This window comes from Phlebotomus papatasi, chromosome 1 (genome assembly GCF_024763615.1).
Source record: "Phlebotomus papatasi isolate M1 chromosome 1, Ppap_2.1, whole genome shotgun sequence".
Lineage (NCBI taxonomy): Eukaryota > Metazoa > Arthropoda > Insecta > Diptera > Psychodidae > Phlebotomus > Phlebotomus papatasi.
Genome location: NC_077222.1, coordinates 9,612,082 through 9,637,357, shown reverse-complemented (window position 1 = coordinate 9,637,357; position 25,276 = coordinate 9,612,082). Strand labels below are relative to the sequence as shown.

Here is a 25,276-nt window from a genome sequence, read left to right as displayed (position 1 = left end):
GTTTGCGAAAGACTGGGATTGACATATTCTAAAGATTTGGGAAAGGAAGAGATATGAAATTTTCCTGATCTGAAACGGTATGCCAGCTGACTCATAATGATTCTCGAATTGATTGCATTTAATATTAGAGTAATTTGACTCATTACACGGATTTTATCGATTTTATCGATTATGACTTAAAAATATCTTGATGTTCCTAACCAAACTAAATTTTCAGCTGTTAAAATTATTTTTTATGACTGCGCCACATCATCTTTTAGATCGGGAAAATTTCATAAAATTAAAATTCACTTCTTTTTGTTTGTCAAAAGATTTGCATAAGTCTATCCCATTCTTTCGACCTCAAAATTAGACTAACCTATATTTGATTTGGTCTGATGTTCAAAAGATGAAGAATAGTGATAAAGAGTAGGTTAAAGATATGCAAAGCTTTTAAGAAAGAAAGAGATGTGAATCTTGACTTAATGAATTTTTCCTGATCTAAAAGGTGTGCCGAAGGCAAAATACTGACCAACTTTAATTTTTTGGCGATGTCACACCTTTTTAATTTAATGAAATTCAATCGATTGAAATTTTACTTCTTACTCTTTTAAACTGAAATTAGATTTAGCTGTCTCTTTCCGTCGAATAAAAATTGATATTGAAATTGAAAATTAAATTGAAATTTCAATATTTCATTTGACACAAAAGACAAATATATCTGATTATGATTGGGAAGAGTAAGGAGTAAAATTCAATAGATTAAATTTCACTAAATTGAAAAGGAATGCCAACGCCATTAATACTCATTTTTTCACTGTACCCTATTTTTATTTGTTATGATCACTTCGTATAATAATTAGTTGAGATCCTTTAAATTTTAGGAGGTTTCGTACTAAATAACTTACTCATTTCGAATCATATTAAAAAAAAAATGTTACTTTTTGGGAATCTTGCGTTTTCATTTTTTTTACAAACAGGCGACTTGTGAAAGACCTTAAAAATAAATTCAATTCTGACCGAATTTGCTCGATCTAATTTATCACAAGAAATTCAATTTAGATTTTAGTTCGAATAGTGCAAAGTGATTAAAGTTTAAGAAAGTAAGGGTTCTGAATTTTGACTTCATGAAATTTTCCTGATGTTATAGGGTATGCTAGGGACATTAAGATGGTAATTTCTACTGCCCTTTGATATGTTTTGGTACACAAATTGTCAAGAGGTGACTCATATTCATTTTAACTGAAAATGGCTTCTGGTTTCTCGGGTTTCACGGTGCAGTTTTTGGGTTTTTCAGGGGTTCTCCATATGAATCACCTATTGGAAATTGTATTCGATGTAATCCAAATTTTTCTCAATGACCACTACTAAGGCATTAGGCAAGGCAGTGACATATGCTTCATAGGGGAAGACTCTTAGACTTCGCAAACACTATGGCTTCGAATTCGAACACTTCATATTTTTTCTTCCACATTTTTTAGGTCTCACATTATTAAATTTAAAAGGAATATGTTTGGTAATATATGCCCGTTTTACTGTTTAATTTAGTTTAGGGAGTTTAAGCGTCGCTCTTAGACTGTGATTTTATGCCAAATAGGCGTAATTTTTAGAAGAACTTGTCAGTGGACTTGATTCTCATAATTTAAAGCCAAAGCAACCAATTTTAATTTAAAATGTGTTAAAAGAATTGTCGAATGTTAGTATTAAGACAGGTTGCAATAAACGGTTGGTCAAAAGTTTGTTGGTTGATTTTACTCTGGAGGTTGGTTACCAATGCTAAGACGGCGGTGGTCGCTATCACACAAATATTGAATTCCTTGAACATCTACCTCTAATCTGTCAATTTTTTTGTTTTTATTAGCTAAATAAAATAAAACAAATAAAAAAATATAGGAAAATTATGAAATATTCGAATACAGAGTGTGTGCGAAGCCTAAGAGCCTTCCCCTAATACTATATAAGCTATAAACAATTTTTTATGCTCTAAATCAAATCTTATGGATTATGATTAACCCCTCGATTAAAACAGTAGCGACAGTAGCTCAATATTCGAAAAGAAAAGTGCTGCGACAGTTCTTTGAAATTTTCCTGGCGCGTGCAAAAAACATTTCTGGAAAAATTCCATTCAATGTCAGTCTCAGCAATTGTCTGAATTGTATGTAGTTGACCTATGGTAAGTGTTCTCAACATGAATTCTTAAATAAACTGTAGGTGGATCTTTTTATGAAGCCTCCTTGGCGCTATTATCACCACAATTAGGTGAAAACTGACATCGCTCACCTGTGAAGCCCACCTTTAATGGGGCTCCCTCTCTTCTCTTTCTGGGTGACTCAGAGGTTTGTGTGAGTTGATTATATATATAGTTGTAGTATTTAGTTTTTTTAATGCGGACATTGTTGAAATTTAGTTTAGAGGAATTTTTTTTTAGCAAAAGCCCGTTGAGAGGTTTGTACGTACAGTGAAAAAAAAGCGCTGAAACACATGCAAATTGTACTTAGTGATACTACAAGAGAATTTTCATGGCACAAATAGCGACTGTGTGTAGTGTTATTGAAGTGAAAAAATATTACCTTGGTGAATAATTACGGTGTATATACCTTCCAATGCAATCAATATACGGTCACAGATATTCACGCCGTTTGCTCATGCCATTTTATATTAATGACACGAATAATATGTTGATTTTCAGCCCATGTATAGGGGGGCTTTAAGTCATTTTGTGACCAAAGGTAATATTCAATTTAATAACAATATTGAGACACATGGTGACATTTCCCGTCTAAAAATAAATCCATGTTGCCGTGGTACTTTAACACTTTTCCCTTTAAATAAAAATTCAATTTAGTGCGTTTGGACTATAAATAGATCGGCCCAGTATAAGGTTATAGTGAATTTGTATAAAGGTAAATCCGAAAAATAAGACGAAAAAAAAATAACGTAAGAGAGAATTGATGAATGAAGTTTTGAAGGAAAGATCGCGGAAAAACCTTTGAGTATTTTGGGCCATTTTGCGATTGGGTTTTTACGTTTGGTGTTTGTGGAGTTTTCTTGGACAAGTCTGGGTGTTGGGGTCCCCCCTTGCTCCACCACCAAACAAATGGCATCTAAAAAGACACACTAATTTATTCCACCACTTGGCGTTCCATCCACTCCATTCCGCAATTTTTTTTTTTATTTTATTTATTTTTTTTTATTTTACACTCTCTCAACCAAAGAGAGAAGACTTGCTATATACGTTTACAAAGTCAATATAAAATGCCAGCTCAGAGACTCGACCACTTCCAGTTGCTGTCTCTGAATCTCTTGGTGCTGTTCGCTAAAGAAGGTGGTTCGGTGTTGTGTGTGGTGTTTGGGTTTGATGAAGAAGTTGAGGTTGTTTTGGGTTTTGAAGAAGTGGCAATTTTCCACTGATTTTTCCCATTTATCAGTGATAGAAGAAAAACTGTGACTTACACACTTTACACGGATTAACTGGAAAAGTCCCCTCATCTAAATTCACCATGGAGGAAGTTTATATCTTACTTTTTGTCACCAGGTATGCTTTAAAATTGAAACTAAAACATTCTCAGTGTATTTCCCGTGTGGTTTTTTTTATGGTTTATTGAGAAAATTCTACACAAAAGAACCACAAACCATCTGAAAGACAAATCAAAAGAGCCACAGGTGTTTAAAATCAATAAGACATGAGCCAAATCAATCGGAAACAACTGATTTTCAAACACTGACATCTTTACCATCGGTATCCAATTCAAACGGAAACCTCCGGTTAAAGGTACAGGCACACTGACCGTGAAATAAGGAAACTGTTAGCTGAGACACATACCGCAGTGAAGGCTTCCAAGCTTCGAACACTCGAGTGTTTGAAGCTAGAGTTTAGGGGAAAGTGCCCATGCTTTACACGGTCCCAAGCTTTATAATGACTAAATTTTTCCTATGTTTTTCAATTAATGTGACTCATCGCATCCATATTTTAAAAACTATGGGACATTGTGGCTATTTACACCGCCGCATTAGATTGAGATTGAACTGTTCCAAAATCGAACTTCGGATAATTAAGTCTTAGTCTAAGGCAGTAATCTAAACGATTTCATTAAGGTCATTTAGACTGTCGTATTAGATTCTTACTGAGTGGTCCCAAAAACCGATTTTGGGACAATTTAATCTCAATCCAATGCGGCGGTGTAAATGGCCTCATTGTCTTGTTTTTAAAATATATCGCGAAGTCACATTTATTCAGGAACATAGGAAAAAATTAGTCATTATGAAGCTTGGAACCGATTAAAGCATAGGCGTTTTCCCCTACAAAGCCTGAAAGCTTTCCCTAATAGCTTCAAACTTTACCACTCTCACGTTAAATTTACTACAAATATTTTAGAAATCTCGACAAATTCGATGGTTAATTATTATAAAGGCACAATCACATTGACCGTCATTGTCAAAAGCCTTGTCGTTTGTCTCAAATTAACGTATTGTTATCATCAATGTGCTTGTTCATGGCATTATTATGAAATGTTAAGTGAAAATAATATGAAATAGATTAAGAAAATTATGTAAACCGTTGAGCAAAGTTTGAGTCTCGGCTAAACTGCACGATTATTATTAAAATTGTATTTCTCAACACCGTTTATTATGCAATCTAATGTAATATGCTATAACACAGGATAGAAAATGTAAACAAGCGTCAATTTCTCTAATAATTAGAAAAAAACATTGATAAGAAGAATGAGCGGTGTTTGAGTACCGGCTAAACTGTACGGATAAAACACGCACAGTTTTCAAGCTGTCAATGGCAAACGGGCTTGCCGACATCAAATCTCCTGCGCCACATAGGGCAGGGGATAACGGACAAACACACAAGTGGAAGGGGTGATTTGGATAACCCCATAATCACATAGAACGGCTCAATTTGAGAAACCCCATTGCTGTTCTCTCGCGAACGCGCTACGCCGCTTCACTGAGAAAAAAAGAGTGTGCGATTAACATTCTTTCCTCGGAAACTTAACATTTTTTAGGTGTAAAAATATATCAACATTTTTAATGTTAATTTTACACATTATTAAGGGTAAAATTAACATGAAAAAGGGTACATTTAACCCCTAATACACATAAAAAAGGGTAATACTTACACCCAGAGGCGTAGGAACGAAATTTGCTCATATAATATACTCATCCGTAATGGCCTCTACACACTAGAGATATTTACGTCCATATTAAAAAGTTTTTCCTACACAAGCGTAGGGAATTTGCTTCAATACGGTGTAAGTTACACCGATTTTCGATCAATACTGCAGGGTAAAATTAACATTTCCGGAATGTTATTTTAACTTTTTCGGATTTCTCTCAATATTCTCAGTGTTTCTGCTTGAAAAACTTTCATGTCGTCCAGTTTAGGTTACCACCAGGACGAAGGTTTTCTCTTAATTCTAGTGGAAAGACTTCCTTCCACAGATTGAGTCTGGCCTCTTCTGGAGATTGGCCAAGTGGTTTAATCAACCACGAAATCCTTTCTCCTGGTAGTTGACATAACTACGGACAAACCAGGGATCTCAAGAGTATTGGCTTTCTAAACCTCCAAAGACTCTTATAGTTCGAATTGAATATGCGTTTCTCGCAAGAATTATAACCTTAAAATGGAAAATAGCTTTAACCCTTTAAGGATGATTGGAACACCGGTGTCCCATAAAGAAAATATTTTTTCTGGACTACCTGAAATTATTTTTTTCTTATGTTTGTACATAATTGCAAAGTAGAAGGTTGAAGGAATCTAGGATATTTTTTACAAGTCTCCAGCTATTTGCTATATAGTAAATATTTAACCTTAAAAATTACGAATTTTTAAATTCTCATATTGAAAAATTGTTTTAATTATTTTTTATACTTACAATATTTTTTAAGCAAAACCGTTTTGAGAAAAGAAACTACAATACTTATACAGAATATTTTTCATTAGACTGAAAAGTATTATTCATTGGTATTGTCAGAAAAATTACTTAAATTTTTGGGCTATTTTTGTCCCTATCGCTCGTAGAGATAAAAATGCACTGAATCAGACTCTGTTGGATTTTCCATAGTCAGATGTAAGACCTTTTATTGATTTTGTTTATCGGTTAAATTTTTATTGTTAATTTTCGGTCCGAAAAAAGTGTCTCGTCGTTAAAGGGTTAAAATCACAATAGTATATATTTTTTCTTTTGAACACCTTGAAGAGTGAGAAAATATCAGAATTCTAAATTGAAGATGGTTCCAAATTATATAATTTCATCTTAAATAAAATTATATCAAAACGATGAACGGGGTTTGAGTCTCGGCTATTATGAGTGAACGATTGACTGATTTATTTCTCCAAAATATATTCTAATTTCGAGTTATTCCGTTTAAATAATTTGGAATTTCTTTAAAAATACTATAAAAATACGGAAATTTGGGAAAGTCAGCAAACATAACCTTTAGCAGAGACACATTTCATATAGCAACAAAATTCAATATAAATTTATTTTACACAACTCCTCATCCTTTCCTCTGAATTAAAATATTCTTTCCTATTTCATTTTACTGAATGGATACTTTATCTAAAGTCACAGAAGATTTTTTGTGTTTCAAAACCAAAAAGAAGTAAAATAGTCATTTTAGCGGAGACACTAAGCTTTATCATTTGTACCACGGCTCTCCTGTTTTTGTCGACCAATCTTCTTATTAATTTAATTTTTTTTTTCGGAATTACAGGAGTGCAAAATAGTTTCTTAAATGTAATAGAGTAAATTTAATTTTTTTTGCTTAAATGTGTCAAAGCTGTTTCAGTCATTTCTAAGATGCAAACCCTAATCTCAATATTTTTATAAATTTATAAAAAGCAACAATTTATTGACGTTAAAATTCTGAATATTGTTGAAAAGGATTTGTCTAATGTACCTTACTTATAAATTCAAAATCAAAATAAATTCTTTTAGAAGCATACAGACACCTAGCAGATATGGTGCATGTCTCGGCTAACCGTTAAAGCTTTTTGGAATAAAAAATATACTCTTCATTACCATTTTTCCATTTTTTTTTGTAACTTTTATGATAGTTTCGCATTCTTAAAGAAAAACATTTGCATAAAATCATATTTCATATGCCGCACACGGCTAGCGGAAGTATTTGACGGCCAGTGTGCTTCAGCCTTAAATCGCGAGCTCAATTTCGCGCATTGAATCTTATGCAAAAATTTTCCATTCGGCGCTTTTTCGTAACCATTGAATTGGTTTGGCATATATTTATTTAAAAAAGCGATTTGTATGTGTGGTCACGAAAAAAAAGCCAACAGATTGATCAGAAAAAAAATCAAAGAGGCGGGAGGGAGAGAAACCTGAGAAGAAAGTACCGCGAAAGAAGTTTCATCCAAATGGTGACCTCAAAGACTCCATATGAAATTTAGCATTTAACCACGATTTATTTCACATTGCAGTTCTTTTTTTTTGTACTTGCACAGCCTTTGATCGATGAGATTGCGAATTAATTTGAAAGTTTGGGTTGGAGGTGGAAGTTATACTTGGTGGGTTTTTTTGGGAGTTTAAATTGCAAGTGTCTGAGCCACAAAACTGATTGCTTTTAGTTGGGGAAATTTGATTTAGAGCGGAAGAATGACTTTGAAATTTATTTTTAAGTCAATTGTGTTCGGGTTTAAGTCACTGGTGTGTTACCTGCTTAATCTTTGGCTTACTCATCAACAAAACGTTGAGATTTCCTTGTTTAATTTAACAAAAATCCCACAATATTTATTTGGCTTTGTTTATTATTAAACTTTTTTACTATATCTTCCTTCTATTCTTAAACACTTCTAAAATTCCCAGCAATTCAAAGAACTTTTTTCTATATTTCCTAGATAATTCATTTAAATGTCACCTTAATTAAAGCTTTATCGGCCTTTTAGTGCTTCTTCAGAAGATATATACATACAAAAAACTTTCATACGCTTTGAGAAAAAGTTTTAGCTAATGTTGTTAATTCTTGTAATAATCTTTTTTTTTGTTTTGAAATTGTCGGAAACGTTAGTTAGTTAGTGAAACTCCTTATGAGCAATTCACACTAACGTTTGTTTTGAAATCATTTTATTGGCATTTTCCATGAGAACAGACTAGACAAAACACATTACTGGCCCTTACGTTTCTAAAATAAAATAGTAGAAAATTATTCACGATATAAATAATGAGATAATGAAATATTAACATAAATAATCATCAATTCGAGACAGTTCTCTTTTGGGAATTTTAGCTATTTAAAAGGTAAACGGGCTGAACGGAGAACATTTGAGAACAGATTTAATAAATCTGTTCAGATTTAGTTAATCTGTTCTAAAGTCTCATCTGAAATTTAGTTTTCAATATGAATGAGAACAGATCCAACTATAAAAAACCGTTGTGGATTAACATTGTCCAGACCAATTAAATTGCCACGACACTACTTTGAAAAATTAACCAACAAGAACTAAAAAAAAATAGGCATAAAAAATTGATTTTTGACATCAATTGAGAACAAACTTCAATATTTGAAAAAAGTTTAAGCACTTATCACAAGAAATTTCCCTTATTGAATATTTTTAGAACTAGAAGAACCTGAAAAGTCCCATTTTCAAATTTGATTTTAATTGCACTTTGTAACAGATTTAAATTTAAATAGGGTTAAAATAAAAGCTTTACCGAGAATCTATTTTGAGCGCCTATTTAAATAATTAGAACTTAGCAACTAATCCTAAACCTAGCAGGACTTGAAAATTTTTACATGTAAATTTGTTCATTTATACATTCATTGAGAACAGATTTGAATTTAAATAATGATAGCTATATATTAACATTTGCACGGTATGCAGATAAGAATTTAAGCCTTCTCCACAAAATTTAAATCTCTTTTGATCGCTGACTTCAATAAAAATTCCAAATATAAATTATTTTGAATATGCATTGAGAACAGATTTAAATAATCATTGCTTAAAATCTTATCCAAAAACTATTTGGGAGTTGATTTAACAGTTTCAAGCTTCAAAATTACTCATAGATCGAACACAACTTCAGAAATTTTTACAGGCATTGAATAAATGAGCAGTAATAAGGTAAAATTGAGCAGTAAGAAAAATATTGAAACGGTGATATTATCGTCTAAATTTTGGCAAAGGCAAAATAAAGGGCCTTTCATTCTATTTATTTTTTTTTATTTTTTTGCAACAATTTTAAATTTTAAATATATAAATAGGACTAATTTTTGTAAAGATTTTAATTTTTTACTGTTCGATTGTTTTTTGCCATTTTTACATGTAAATTTGCTTTTAAAACCCATTGAGAACAGATTAGAAATTTCAATAGTGTTCGCTATGGCATTACATTTAGCATAATGTTTATTATTTAAATTAGATCTTATTGTAAAATTTCAATCTGCTTTTAGAACTGATTTCAATATTAAAAACTTGAAGAATATTTTAATTTCAAATGTATCCCAAAAATTCTCTGTGTAAATCTATGTTTGCCATTAGTTGAGAACAGATTTAAAATTAAATGGTGTTCGTTTTGGATAATTGTTTGACACGATATTTGTGAAAAAAATTAAAGTTTTGTTAAAAAATATACTTTGAGAACTTATTTAAAGCAAAATACTCAATTTTAGAACTAGAAGGCCTCAATAATTTTGTTATTGAGAACAATTGAGAACAGATTCAATTCAAAATATTGGTCAGCGTAATTGAGCAAAATTAGATCCTATCATGAGAATTAAATATTCTTCTACAGCTGATTTCAATATCAAAAGCTTGATATCTTTTTTGTTTAATTAAACCAACCTCAAAAAATTCATCAGGTAAATTTGTCATTAGCAACAAGAGATTTTTAATTTAAATAATATTTGTTGTGGATAATTATTTGGTACCAAAAAAATGAATTAAAAGGTCTTTAGACGAAAAAAATCGGCATATATCTCATTCAATCCGATTTTGATTATTTAACACTTTATGGCCTCTACATGCTAGGAGCAATTTCTTAAAAAAAATGCCTTTTTAAAGAAAATTTCCCCTATCCTTGTAGGCAAAAACGTCAGAATTTTTAAAAAAGGTAATTTTTTACGAAAATTGCTTCTAGTGTGTAGACACCATTAGTAAGGAAAAATTAAAGATTTTTTAAAAAACTTCTTTTAGAATTGATTTAAATATTTAAGGCCTAAAAATCAATCTCAGAACTAAAATACCTGTAAAATTGCCTTCGCAAAAATTTGTTGTAACAGCAATTGAGAACAGATTTAAATTAAAAAAATATTTAGAATAATATTTGTAATAACGTAATTCGATTTCATTGCAAAAGTGAAATTTACGTTTAGAACTTCAATATTGAAGTCAATATTCAAATAAGGAAAAATCTTCAGGTAAATTTACTTTCGTCAAAAATTGAGAACAGATTTAAATTTAAATATTGTTCGTTATGGACAAACATTAGGCACGGTGATTGTAATTTGTAATGCTTGAGCTCGGCATGTGACTATAGTATAATAACCATTAATAATCAGGATGACATCAACAATTAAATCAGAGGATACATGCTAAGTCCACTTGTAATCACTCCCCATGGAGTAACAATCGAATAATGGAAAAATTCAACGCAGATCAACATTTTTTGCTCTATTCCAATTACTACGTGCTTATTGTAACACTTCGCCGTAATTAAATGTAGTCACCATTTTAATATTCTTCCGAAAAACACCATTCTGATTAAGCAAATAGTATGGCTTATTTTGAGGGTAAAACTCGCGTCATAGCACTTTTTTTTTTTACTTATTGCCCTTTTTGTGACAAGAGTGGATGGAAAAATTCTTCGATGAGGCATGAGCTTATCAATTTTTTTCCACCACAATTTCCTCTGTTTTTTTTATTTTTTCGATAAGAGAGGAAAAAGTCCCTGATGTATTGTGATTTCCCGGTGCAATGTTTGCATTTTAGGGGATTGTATATTGTTTCTTGGAGTGAGAGATTGGTATCTGTTGGCAGGGAAGAAATACAATCTTTTACACTAATTCATTTGAAAATGAATTAAACAAACCGTTTAACATGGGATATCTCTTCCCCTTTGGTTATTCTGGTTGATAGAGGGTAACAGTATTGTATGGTATAGAATGAGGCAGAGAATTTAGTTATAAAGAAGCGATAACTGAGTTGCGAAGTATATCTTCGGTCAGAAAACCGACTGGGAGTGACGTCAAGTGTTCGGGTATCATATATAAGCGAAGTGTGTGAGCTACTTCTCACCAATCCTGCATGTATAGCTAAAGCATTCGGACGTTATAAAACGACTTGTGGAGTAAGAGTTTAGTTAACTCAAGTTCACGTAATTTGATACAATTTCTCAGTGTTGAATTCAAAGTTGGTGCGTTTTGGCTCTTTGTTTTTATTAAAGAAACTGACCGAGACATAAACTTCCAACGCAGCCGGAAGTTTAAAAAAAAAAGTGATTGAGAAGTCTCGAAAGAAAAGAAAATATTAAAAAAGAAAGAACATTGCTGAGAAATCCAAGAGATTTTGATGGGAAGAAATTGTGAAGAAATTTGTGAAGAAAAGAATAAATTTGTGGTTGAACATTCGAAAGATTCCACGGGAAATAGTTGAGAATTAGCCCCTCGTATCCAGCGAGAGGTTGCAATTTGTTTTCCAATACCAAAGAGGATTAAAGTTAGACCTTTCTATTCTCCGCATCGGACAAATTTGCTCAGACACAATAAATTTGTGATTGAGAACAGACATTCAGCCTGTGATACCGAAGCCAATAAGAGGAGAAATATGGTCGGAAGCAACGGAACATTAATGACAATGCGACTTGTTCGCAGTAAACTACGGAAACGTGAAGAGAGTTCCAGTTCAGTCACCGTGGAGGCTCCAACACAGATTGTTCCGGCTGTGCCAGAAGCTCCAGTCACATACAGACAGAATCCATCAAGTGTCTGGGTCTTTCCACCATTGCCGCCCCAGCCAAATCTCTACTGTGCTAATAGTCAAGTAAGTTTAACCCTTATACTATGCCCTATTTAGCCCCTGTACCTTCCTTTACCGGTGTAAAAACTTCGGAATCTGAAAGGTTGAAAATTCGCCAAATATAAATTCTCTCTCTCGATGGATACTACCCCTTACTGGTATCAAGCGAACCCCTATTTTCTAAACTACTTATACCCTTATACATTAAAAAAAATCCGGAATTTTAATCAACTCATTCGGGACTGAAAATATCATGATCTTACCCTTATTATTTTTATTCTAGTTCAGTTGAATTCACCCCCTACATAGTTAGGCCCCTATGTCCTGTATTCCTGAACATTCCTGAATCTTAATCAAAAATTTGGAATCTGGAATAAATCATTAGGATCGGGAAAATTAAGGTTCATTACATATGAATTTCTAATATTTTCTTGTAAATCACCCCCTATACTAAGGTGAAGACAGACCCCTATAGTCCTAAATATTCCAAAATCTGGAACAAACAATAGATTTTCGGCAATACCTTAAAAAGGTCTGAAAAATGCAGAGATACTTGACATCAAAACATAGAGTAGATAATTTAATTTTAAAAAGTTTTATTTGAAATAAAATAAGGGGGATGAGGAATAATAGAAATAATAGATAATAATATTAGATCGATAAAGTAGATTAGATAGATAAAATAGAAGAAAAAGAAGTAACTCTACTTTAACTGAAAAGCATTGAAAAATTAAGCGTAGGCCTTTTTTGTTTTGAAATTAATTGGAATCTACCCCCTACTAGGGCTAAAATAGACCCCTATTCTCAATATCCCTAAATATTCTTGAATCTTAGGTTAAAATCTAGAATCCTAATTTAATAATTAGGATCTATAAAATTTAAGATTCATCGAATGAATATTTTAGGTAGATCATTAAAAACTACCTTCTATTAATACTGGGTTAGACCCAAATATTCTTCCTATACCCCTAAACGTTTCGGAATCCTAAATTATAACATAAAATTTAAGCAAAATCACGAGAATATTTTAAAGTAAATACTGGCCTGATATGATTCTTTTTTGGATTTATTAGAAAGTACCCCCTACTGAACTTAGGATAGACCCTTATTTCCTTAGTTTAAAAACAAATCAGGATTGGAAGTATAAATCCAGAATCTCAACATAATAATTATGTTGCATAAAATGAATATTTTCCCGAAAAAATATCTTCGTAGTTCATTAAGAACTTAGCCCTACTAGGATTTAGATAGACCCTTATCCCTTATGTCTGAAAGATCAAAAGCGGAAGTAAAGAATCTGGAATCCTAACAAAAGCATTAGGATCTTAATGTGTAAAGATTCACCCTACATGAATCCATCCCAATTTCTTCAAGACAACCCCTTACAAAGACTGGCCCAGACCCCTATCCCTTACATCTTTGAACAATTCAGCTTCCAATTAGACCCTTCGTGTTAAAAATGATAAAACTTGTTTTCGAATTTTCCCTTGTCAATGCGCACTTTAGTTATTTCCTGCTACAATAAATCCTTGGTGACTTGTGGCAAAAGAACAACCCAAGGAAAGACGACAAGTTCTTTCTGACAAAAAGAGGGAAGCAAAAGAAGACGGTAGTTTTTTTTTAATATCCCAAAGCGTCTGGCTCACAACTCCCCCTTTTTGTGAAAGACTGATTTTCTCATGGTATATTCTTTGAGGATTGAAAGAGGGGCAATGGCATGGAATAAAAAGAATCCGAACAAGAATCTCAAGGCAAAGAGATCCATATAAGATCCACAATGAACGATTGGGTTCGTTGATCTTCTTCTCTGTGTCTCCTTCCAATTCCCATCCACCTAGGAACAGATAAAAATCCAACTGCCTTTCGCTTCACATTTCGATGAAGAATAACATATTCGTTTTTGCCCAAGATCTCAATGGTGGTTGTTTTATTGGGGAGCATCGCGCCGTTCACCTTCCTCTTTCAATCTAATTATTGCTAACATAAATGACACGATGGAGCATGCCAAAGGAGACGACGCAAAAGTCAAAGAACCAGACATTGAAGGTGGGAAAGAAATCTTCTGAATTTCCTGGAAATTTTTACCCATTCTTATTTGTTTTCTTGCGAAGGCTACCCCTTAGGGCCTAACACGGTTTTTTTTTCTGGTTGTGTGAAGTCAGTTTTGTGAGCATGCGGTACGTTCCAAAAATATAATTTCTTGATTGGCTTTTTTTTTCGGTTGATATCAGTCGAGGACATGGTTTTTTAACCGCTGCACGACGACAAAAAATTACTGGGCGCCGGTGGTTTGAGCATGAAAAACTATCAAAGGGTTAGTCATTCCACGGTCGATGTCCTTTGAGTTTTGTTTCAAAAAAAAAAAGACTTGAAGTAGAACTGGACAGAGTTAAAAAAAAAGTCATTTGAGACTGAGTAAGTAATTTTCAAAACAAGCATTTTTAAATTTGAAAAAAATAATTGTAACTTAAAATTAAAAGAAAACTAACCTCTCATTAAATGATTGGTCGTAAAAGTGCTGTAAAATGAGCATGAATATTATGAAAGGACAATTTTTCGAAATAGTCCGAAGATTATGAAGAATACCTTCATTCTTCTTCAATTACTCTTTAAAATTTATCGCAGAAGTAAGGAAGTAACTCTTAAAGTATAAATTGAATATAATTTAGTCTATAAGGGGCACTAAAAATACTTATAGCTTCTCATTCACTTAGAAATTGCAAAGGAATTATGGAATGGGTTCCTAACAGAGTTTGTTCCTAGTTAAAAGTAATTGTAAAAACAATAAATTGAAAAATAAATAATAGAAGTACTAATTAAAATGGAGTTGTTTGTAGAATGTCAAAAACTTTAACAGAACATAACTGTATGTTCCTTTCAAAATAGACGGCAAATTGCAGAAGCTGGTTGTTTTATTAAGTCTGCAACGATCGTATTATAATTAAAAAGTCGTGAAAGTCCAGAACGGTATCTCAATAGGGGGTTCGTAGGGAGAAGGAATCAATCTTGATTTGATCAAGGAATGGGGAGTACCAAGCTCCAGGTCCTGGGTCCTGGGCTACTGAGACCGGATCATTAATTACTCCAGGTCCCTCTTATTACGGAAGAAAGTATTGTTTCTGAAATCGAATAAGTTTTATTAAAAAAGCTTTTAAACCCTAAAAACAAATAATAAAAAAAATCTTTCAAATTGTCACAAAGTTAATAATTAGACACTTCTTGCATGTCTTTTAAAATCAACTGCCTAACAAAACTATCAATTCTAAATAACATAAATAAAAGTATTTGGAAAAAAAAAACAAATGATAATTTTCAAAACTAAAACTTCTCATTATGTTTTTTTCTATATGTCCTTTAAAATGATTTTCAAAACGAATAATTTTGAAATTCTGAAAATAAGGAATTAAAGAAACTGTACCAAATTTCGGTTAGCTTGCAATTTCGGCTATTTCTTTTGTTTATCAATATTGTTGTGGTAGGTCCTAGGCTTGAAGGTCCACGCTCAATCGAATCGAGACTGTCTGTTATGTTCACGAACGTTTTCTTTTTTCTCCTGTTCCAAGAAAGGGATCTGATTAGCAACTTTCAAATAATGACTGTTGCAATTTAAGTACTTGAACTGACTTTCAAAATTCCATAAAGTTTTTTTTCATTCTGTGTAAATTGCAAAAGCAAAAACGGTCGCCTCTACGAACGGTATAATATAGAAAAGACCAAAGCAGGGTTCCAGAAGGGCAAAGACCTACGAGAATCAGGGTGGCCGAAATATTACTTAAAGTAAAGCCTAATTTTTTGTTCATTTTAAAAAGTATCAATGATGATTTTAGAAAAAAAAAAACTAAAAGAAATAACAAGAAATTTCAACTTGTATTTAAAATATTGCGTAGAAAACTTAAGGCTTTGAAGTTTGCTTGGAAATATGTCAAAATTTGGTAAGGTACCTCTGAAGTAGAGGTGTGCAAGAATCGTTTAAAACCGGACAAACGTCAAATGAGACTTCTACGACAAACTTATTTTGACGTTCATTCGGTTTCATACGGTTTTTGCTCACCCCTGCGTGCGGCTTTGACATCCTCCTCTTCGTATGCTATTCTTTACTTCTAGAACTTAATGATGGTCTTTACCGACCGAACCGTTCTTAAACATTAGAATTAAAGAAAAGTTTACGAACGGTAGGGATCAAAAGTCACTCGCAGGGGACAATGTCATCTGCATTTACGATATATCAGTGATCAAAACGCTACCTAGATAAACTTATTTTGACGCTTATTCGGTTTCAAACGGTTCTTGCCCACCTCTGGTCTGAAGTAAGGCTTCTTACTCGTTTTTCTAAATGGAAATGATCTTTATCGTAATGCAAATTAGCTTTACAAATAACATGGTAAAATGTTTATTAAAAAATAAAAGAACAGAAGCCCTATTTCAAAGGTGTCCCATCTCCAAAGTACCCCACACCCCCCTACAGTTCTCCTAATCCTGAAAACAAATAATTCCAAATAAAACAGTTATGGAATATTTATAAAACACCTCAATGTCTGAAGATTACACATTAATTTTTTCCTTTGCAATTATCTGAATAGTCATACAAGGAAATACTTTTGAAAACAAAACAAATAAAATTAAAATAAACGAGTTGGGTTTTTAAAATATTAAAAAAAATGTGGCTAAATCGTTAAAGCTCTATTAAGTGATTCATAAACTGTTGACTATTTCGTCCGGTATAAATGTTTTTTGTTGGTGCTTTCAATATTTTATTTGAACTTGATGTCAGGTGTGGGATACTCAATTTTGGTGTATTAAAGCTTCTCTAAAGCATCCAGCTGTACACATGTTCTTCAAATAGCCCAACAAAATGGTAAAACGATAAAATAATTTAAAGCGCGTGATATTCATTAAACATTATGCTGTTTGCACTGGTTTGTACATGAATGCGTGAAATGACGTACCCCTGAAAAATAAATACAAACACGAGAAATCGCTTTTTTCGTTAAATGGAATCGATTTTGGAGTCACTGTCGTGTATTTATTTAATAATTTCTCAATATTACTGTGAGTTGTTACACGCGTAAGATATGTAAGAGTGTGACTTGATAAGACCACGCTCAAAAATAGCATCAGACTTTTAGTTCTGAGAAAATTGTGGCCAAAGGCTTTTTTTGTCTAGTCTGGAAAAATGACACGGGGTCAATTAGTTGTAGACGGTTATTTTTTTTTTATTAATTAAGGGAAAGGCCAGTGTCTTCATTAATGTAGACTGCATTGAACTTTGTTCTTGATGCAATAAATTGGATAGAAATGCAAAATGCGCGAAAAGGTGTCACTTGATACGTCTCTTTGCTATGCTTTTAATTTGTTTGATTGTTGGAGAGAACTTTGGTTTCTGGCACATGCCAAAGTTGCCATTTAATTGCATAAAAGTTACTTAAGAGAATGGGTGATGGAGGTGAAAAGCTTTGAGGCAAAGAAAAATGTGGGACAATGCTTGGGGAATTTTTTGAATTTTGCTGAATGAAAGTGAAATGACGATAGAGTCATTGAGATTCTCTTGAATTGGCAAATTGGGCGTTTTCTCAAGCAATTAGCACCATTTGTTGATCATCCGGAGGGGAATGACTCACCAGACTCACTCTCAACTTCCATGAGGGATATGACTATTCTATCTGAGAATATTACGAAATTGCCTCTTGAGATATTTTAAACAGCTGCTATAGCTACCAGAAAAATCTCGATTTTTTTTTTATTCAACTGCTGCCCTTATCTAAAGCGACTTACGATGGGAAAAGAGAATGGACAAAAATTGAATGGTATTAAACTTTGAACTGCATTGACATTAAATTTCCTGTCCAGTTTTTTTCTTCTTCTTTCGACTTTGCCTTCAAACTGCAAATTTACAATTGGATGTCAATGGAATTTTAAAATTCAGTCCAAAGTTATTTGGAGATGGCCCCAGTCCTTGGTGATCAATAAATACGGAAACTTCCACTGGAGGATGATTTTTATGGGTCATTCTACATCTCCTGCTGATCGACGAAAAAGTCGTTGGCACAAATTTTAACGATTCATCACAATTATCGTGAATATACTCCGCAATCTTCATAATTTTCTGGGACAAAAGTCATCAAAAACGAAGAGACAAAAAATGCTAACGAACACGATCACCAAGATCACTCAAGGCGATCTTCACGGCATTTTTTTGCGCAGGAATAATTTCAATTCAATATTTAATCAATCGTATCTCCGGCGGATCAATCCACTTTGAAACCAGAAAGATGTCATTTGGATCACCTTTCTTTCATTTATTTTCATAGCCCAGTTCAATGGAGATCTTTCCAAATTAAACTCGATCACTGCTGACGATCTTTCTCCCAAATTTCCAATAAGAACATTGCTAATTCTGTAAATAAAGAAAAAAATATGCGATAACAAAAGAAAAATAGGAATTTCGTAAAGAAATTTTAATTGGTACAATTGAGACAGAAGTCAAAGAAAAGTAATAAAAAATGAATAGGAGGGGTTTCAATTTTCAGTTGATAAGTATCATAAATTTCGAAAATTATTCTGCAGTATTTTTTTTATATTTTTTAATTGTTTAATTATATCTTTTGTTAATTTTCAATCTATATGGGCACAATTGAGACAATAGCCAAATAAAAGCAATATAAAATGAATAATAAGTTTTATAGAACGTATCGATAGGGGACCCTCCGGTGATGGCCAGTGGATTTGAAGTCATTTCAAAAAGAAAAATCACTTTTTCAATCTTGCCCAGAGCTTTCGGTTCTGGATATGGACTTTCTTCAGTGGTCGACTAAAATAACTAAAAATAAAAGGACCGAAGGCTCTGGGCAAGATTGAAAAAGTGTTTTTCTTTGTGAAATAACTTCAAATCCATTGACCATCACCAGAGAGACCCTATCTATTCATATCACGCCAGTTTCTTCATCCAATTATAGAATGTATCTGTAATTTGTAAATTTGTTCATACTTTAAAAATTATTCCGGTTAATATTTACACTTATTTCGAATTACATTTCAAATTTGTTTAAAAAATAGTTTTTTTCTCAATATTATATTTAGTTTTGCAAAAAAAAAGAATTAAAAATTCTTGATTGTATTGAATTTAAAGAAAATATGCTTTTTAAATTCCATTTTCGAAAGATATACGTTTTTAGAAGGCGTTTTTGTAGGACAAATCATTTGTATTATAAAGTTAAAAACAGACCGAACTTCTTTTAGATGATTTCTAAAACCAGAATTAGAAATATCAAATTTAAATCCGTTTAATTGTTAAATATCTTCTAATACCTGAAAACGTTAGAAAACTTCATTTTCGAAATTTTAATTGTAGGAATACTTAACAGTTCACTGAAGCACTGATTTTTTCATTATTCTTTTTTTTTGTTAATTAATAAATTATTTAGTTTCAAAAAATTAGAGTTTAATTTACTTTCTTCTTAAATTCTGGAATAGTACATTTTAACTTTCTACTCCTCTCTTGTATTGAGAAATTAAACTTATTAAATATTCAGTGTTCTTAATTTCGAAAAAAAAAATTTTAACTGGTGAATAAGAATGAATTCTTCATACCTTTTTCAATTCCTTCCTTATTGTAAAAATTAGTAGCAAAATGAATTAAGAATCAAAGCAGAAAACTTAATATTCCCATTATCAATGGATTATCCGATTATAGAATTTCGAAAATAACTTGTTCTTACAATTTCTCAATTTCTTGATCGCATTCTTTATCTTGCTGGCAAAAATTCAGAAGAAATCTAAAAAAAAAAAATAAATAAAAATCCCGAGTTTGTATCATGTGAATTTTCGAGATTATTATCCTTATCGTTCAAGCAAAGAATCCATTAAATGCATTAATTTTGGCATTACATTCAAAATATTCTTTTATAAAGGGACTAATTTTTTATTTCCGAATTTAATCCTCAATCTCTTTCGGTAAAATGTAATCATAATAATTATTAAAATTAGAAAATTCCGAAAACAAAACCAGTAAATATTTGATTTTCGAAAATTATTTAAAATATTGTTTATCTTTGTTTCTTAATATCATGCATCAATTTAATTGAAGAAATTAAGACATAAGCTAAGGAATTAAAGTTTTGCTAAATTTTAAAAGGAATTATTCAATTTCGAAAAATATTCATTAATATATTACTTTTTCGAAAGTCATTTATGGTCAATATGTCAGAAGCTCATGCTTGATTTCTTATTGATTCTTTGAAAAATACCAATTAGAGACTTATATTTGACATTTTATTAATCAATAATTCAATTTGAAAATAATAACAGAGATCTCCACAAATTTATACTTATTTAACAAATATTCGAATTTTCGAAATTCCTTTAAAATATTATTCTTTTTTTCTAAGTTACTAATTTTTGTTTCCCCATTTAATCTTTAATCTTTTTGTGTAAATGCAGTCGTAATAATTATTCGAATTTACATTTAGAAAAGAGACTTGTAAATACTTGATTTTCGAAATTGAATTCAAATAGTAATGTTTACCTTTTTTCTTAATATTGTTCCTCGCCTTATTGAGAGAAGAAATATAGAATAAATCTATGGAAATAATTGTTAGTGAAAGTATTAATTCAATTATTCGTTTTCGAAAATATGTCATTGTTTTCCTTTTTCGAAATTCATTTAAATTGATTGATTTCTTCACCTTTTCTGAAAAAAAAACAATTTGATGCCTAATTTGGCATTTTAATTGATAATTCCATTCGAAACAACACCACAAATCTCTACAAATTTTTGATTATGTAGCAAATATCCTAATTTTCGAAATACATTTAAAATATTGTTTTTTTTTCAAGTTGACTAAAATTAATGTTTATCTTCCTTTCTTAATTTTATTCCAACCTTATTGATGAGACTAATAAAGACTGAAGCTAAGCAATAGATTGTCATTAGATTTTAAATTCAATTTTTCGATTTTGAAAAATGTTCAGTTAAACTTTCTTTTTTCGGAAGTAATTTAAATTCAAATTGTTCGAATTTTGGGTTTAGTCTCTTAACTTTTTTCTCAGAAAGTAACAATTAGAGGCCTATAGGGGGAGGTGGGGCTACTTTGAGCTGTGAGGCTATATTTTTTCGACTATTTCAATAGGAAACTGGGTTTAACATCATGGAATTTGGATAGACAAAACAATTGTGGAACTAAATTAATTAATTGCAAAGATCAGCTTCATTTAGAGATAGACTAAAAAATCGTTTAAGCAGCCCCACCTCTCCCTATTTGGCATTTTAATTGTCCGTTTGAAATTTAGTCTGTTTGAAATTTATTAACAGAAATCTCCACAAATTGATGATCATGTAGCTTGACTCATGATCATTCGGATGAGTTTGTGGCAATTAATTTACTGATCTCTCAATTAAGAACAATGCCAAATTGATGTGATCTTGCGGGGATTTTTTTGGAGATCTCTTTGAGTGATGATTTCTGAGGAATAGTGAATGCAAGAGAGATCACTGTTCCGAGAAAGAGATCTCGGGAGAAGATCATGTGATCTCTGAATGATCACTGACCGCTTGAACCTTCTTAGTTCTTGTGTGCTTCCCTGCTTCGTTGTCTCTTTTTGCTGGCACCATCAGCAAGGCATCTCCTGTTGTGTTCTCGTTTCTTCGCGCATTGTACTTGATCGGAATGAGGGAAGGCAGATTGTGAGAGAGTCTCCAGAGATCGTGGGCAATCTTCTTTGACACAATGTGAATGGGATGTGAGAGAGAATTTATTTTTGAGGAATTTTTCTACCTAAAAATCTTTCAATCCACCCTCAATTTTTCTATGAAGACTTTTTGTTGTACTGAAGAGTCTCTAAAAGAGATCCTTTTTTCTGGACTGTTTTTCAGGATGCACTCGTGCAGGCAAATGAACGGAATGGCCTGAAGGGCTTCAAGAGGCAACTCAGTGGACGTTTCAAGAGACTCATCTCGAGGAAACCTCATGAACCGTCTCCGGTGATACCGCCTGAACTCAAGCCACAGCTCAAGACGATCTACGTATACTAAGGATGAAGTTTTTTCTTTCGTTTTAGTCAGGGATCTTCAGGAAGGTATTCTGTGGGGATTCTTTTACATTTTTTCCCGATGGTAGTTTCTTAAGGAACTTCTTGTTTTTTTTTTATTTTAAGTTAAAGAATTCAACAAAAACAATTTTTACTTAATTTGCTGGTAGATGAAGAGTTTTTTTTTTCAGTTTCAAATTGCAAATTTAATCATCAGATCAGCTGAAGATTAATTTTTTGCAGAAGAAATTGGTTTTTTTTAACTGATAAAAAAATGACGTAGCAAAAGTAAAATTCACAGAAGAAATCATTGAAGACCAATTTAGAATTAAAAGAGAAGAAAATAGTGAAAATATTGAAGATGATGAAACGTTAGAACGAACCAAATTATTTTTGGGATATTCGTGAAGGACCATTAAAGAATAATTCTTTTTAAAAATGCTAATAAGAATTTTTGTTTTTCCTTTGATAATTCACACACAAAGACTGATTCAATGAAGCATCAAAGATGATCTGTTTTCTCTGCGGCAAATTCTTGTGGAAAGCCTTTTTATCAATTTCAAAAAGAATTTTCCCAGCTTTTGTCTTCTCGAGATCAAAAGCAATTTTCTCTAGAATTTTTCCCACAGAAAAGCATTCATTCAACAAAAAAATTGCAAGGTTTGATTGCAAAAGATTTTAAAGAGAATTAAGATAAAAATAGAAATAAACCTTTCTTTTTTGCATTTCAATTTCAAAAAAACAAAACTACGAGTAATAATCTTTGTGGAAAAAAAATAGAAAATGTGCACGAGAAATGAGAGAATAGAGACCCACTAAGTAGTGAAAACAATGCACAATTTTGTAGAATTAAAAATAGATGTTTCCTTGAAGAGAATAAAGTTTAAAGAAAGGAGGAGGTGGTCTATTTTTTGTGGACCAAAAATAAATCCTCCCAAAAAAGTGATTATTTTGCATAATAAAAGAAAACACTAAATAATTAAATTATAGAGTCGTTACATGATAATCAACAAGATACTTTCCAGCGATTAGAGTCAAATAACAAATAAGAAAAAAAAACGGAAAAATACGCTGAGAAAATCCCATATTGAAGAAAAAAAATAATATTTTAGAAGAAAAAAAAACTAATTAACGATTCACTCACATTGAGTGGAAACTTTTATCATAAATCCATTTATTTTCTCTTTAGTTTTCCCTTCTGCCTCAATATTAAGCACACACAAGACACAACAAAAGATAGAAAAAAGTATAATAACAAAAAACAATTATTATAAAGGAAAAAAAACTCCTGTATTTTTAGCTGAGGTAGGAGGAAGATTAAGAAAAAAAACAATCATAAGTTTTCCGAACTAATGTGTATTATTGAGAAATTATTCTTGAGAGCTGTTTAAATAAATTATGTACTATTTACATTAATTTAACAATACAAGAAAATTGAAAAAAAAAGAAACGAATAAAAAGCAATATTGATGAGAAATTGTGGTTTTTTTTATTGAACTTATATTGGACATTTCTTGTGGTTTTTCGCTGTCTTTGGATGAGTCAGAAGTGTTCCAGGAAAGGTTTGCCAAAACGTTAATTTTGTTTGCATTGATGAGGTAGCGAAGAGCCGTTGCAAGAGGTGAGATTCAAATGAATTTCCCTGAAAGTATGCAAAAGTGAAGGAAGAGGTAAGAGCCAAAGTGGCGACAAGAGGCGGCAAGATAAACCGCCGGCTACGCTTTACATTTTAGGCTTATTTTTTACGAGAAATTGAATTGCAACATTTGTGTTTTTTTTTCTATTTCTAAAGCCCTCCAAAGAAGCTTTTTTTAGGGGAAACCGGAGCAAATTGGTCTGCAGATGAATTTTTAATATAATTCCATACAACGAGAGGTAACCGAGAAAAGCTAAAGTTTCGTATGAGACTATTAAAATGCATTTTCTGGGGACTTAGCTTAGTCTCTTGTATGATGTTGCTGCACTTCTTTTTCTTTTTTTTTTCTTTCTTCAAACTGATTGTAAAGGAGGCAACCCTAATTTCAGTTAATAAATTAATTACTATTATTATAATTTGCAAAATAAAAATTGTTTCATTCAAACTCATAAATATATCCATGGATAAAAAGGTAAGTGCTTATTCTTAATAATTAGTATAGAATAGAATTAATGCTATCCCGATTTCTCTTATTGAAATCGTCGATTGTATCAAAAATTGTCGTAACATACTTGTTGGATAATTCAGTTAACCCTCAAACGGGTAAGACCGCCTCCAGGCGGTCTTCACAAAAATCACATTTACAGCGACAATAAAGGTTTTATTTATTTAAAAGTGCTATAGTGTTCTCGGTAATAGTCTTATAAACATCTCTTGAAAGTTTGAACTCATTTTGACTCTTCGTTTTGTTGCTATTCCCAGTTTTGTGTGACAGGTCAGAGAAAAAGCAACAAAAAATATTTGTGCAAAAAAAACTCATTTTCAATTTCCATAAAAATACCGATTTAAAGTTATCTGACTAAAATAAATTAATTTTTTACTGAAAAATATGTCATTCTACTTGGTATATTTTATTTAAAAAATTAGAAAAAACTAAAAATGTGAATTTTAGAAGCAAAAAAAGTTTCAAAAAATTTTTATATTTTCTCACCTAGCGCCTAAACTAAAAGAGATAATGAAGAATGGATGGTTTTTTTTTACTTTATTGGATCATAATTATCCTAGAAAACATTGTTTTAGAACTTTTCTTCGCATATTAAAGAAAACACCGTTAGACGGTTAATCGTATTTATAGTCTGTATCTGTATATTTATTAATTGTAATATTGTCATTCGAGGAGAGATGGACCACCGTTTTTCTATTCAATATTATGGAGACTCACGAGATAGAGCTATCCATGAATTAACTTTTCACATGATTTTAGGTGTAAAATGGTGTAGGGGAAAGGCTTATCATTTTAGACAGTTTCTAAATTTGGACATTTTGAGGATAAAAATTGGACACAAAATATAAATTGATTAAAATTATGAATTTTTATTCCAATATTTGATGAATAATGAATTTTATTGAAATATTTGTTCTTTTTGGAAGATTTTAACACTAAATTCGTTAAATTTTGAATATGATTTCTAGTTTATATGATTAATATGATTTAGTCTGGAGAAAAAAAAGGAGCATCATCTTTACGAAAGAGATGTAGCAAGAAATGCCTTGAAAGGCTCTCGGAAAGGCCAGGGAATGAGCGCATTCGCGAATACTTGGATTACCGAAGTCAACTTATTTCAATGAATCATATGAAAAGTTCCCGGGCTTCTTGTGAC

General features: G+C 31.7%; 1 protein-coding gene across 13 annotated transcripts in view; it reads left to right on the top strand.

Moving 5' to 3' along the window:
- Window positions 1–23,456, top strand: part of LOC129798721 (uncharacterized) — a 178,139-nt gene extending 154,683 nt beyond the window's left edge. For all 13 annotated transcript variants that reach the window (XM_055842016.1, XM_055842019.1, XM_055842017.1 and 10 more), the window contains 2 exons: window positions 11,812–11,980; window positions 21,825–23,456. In XM_055842016.1, coding sequence (XP_055697991.1) covers window positions 11,812–11,980; window positions 21,825–21,983 — 328 coding nt within the window. In that variant the 3' untranslated portion in view covers window positions 21,984–23,456. The remainder of the gene's footprint in view (window positions 1–11,811; window positions 11,981–21,824) is intronic.
- The last annotated feature ends 1,820 nt before the right edge of the window (window positions 23,457–25,276 follow it).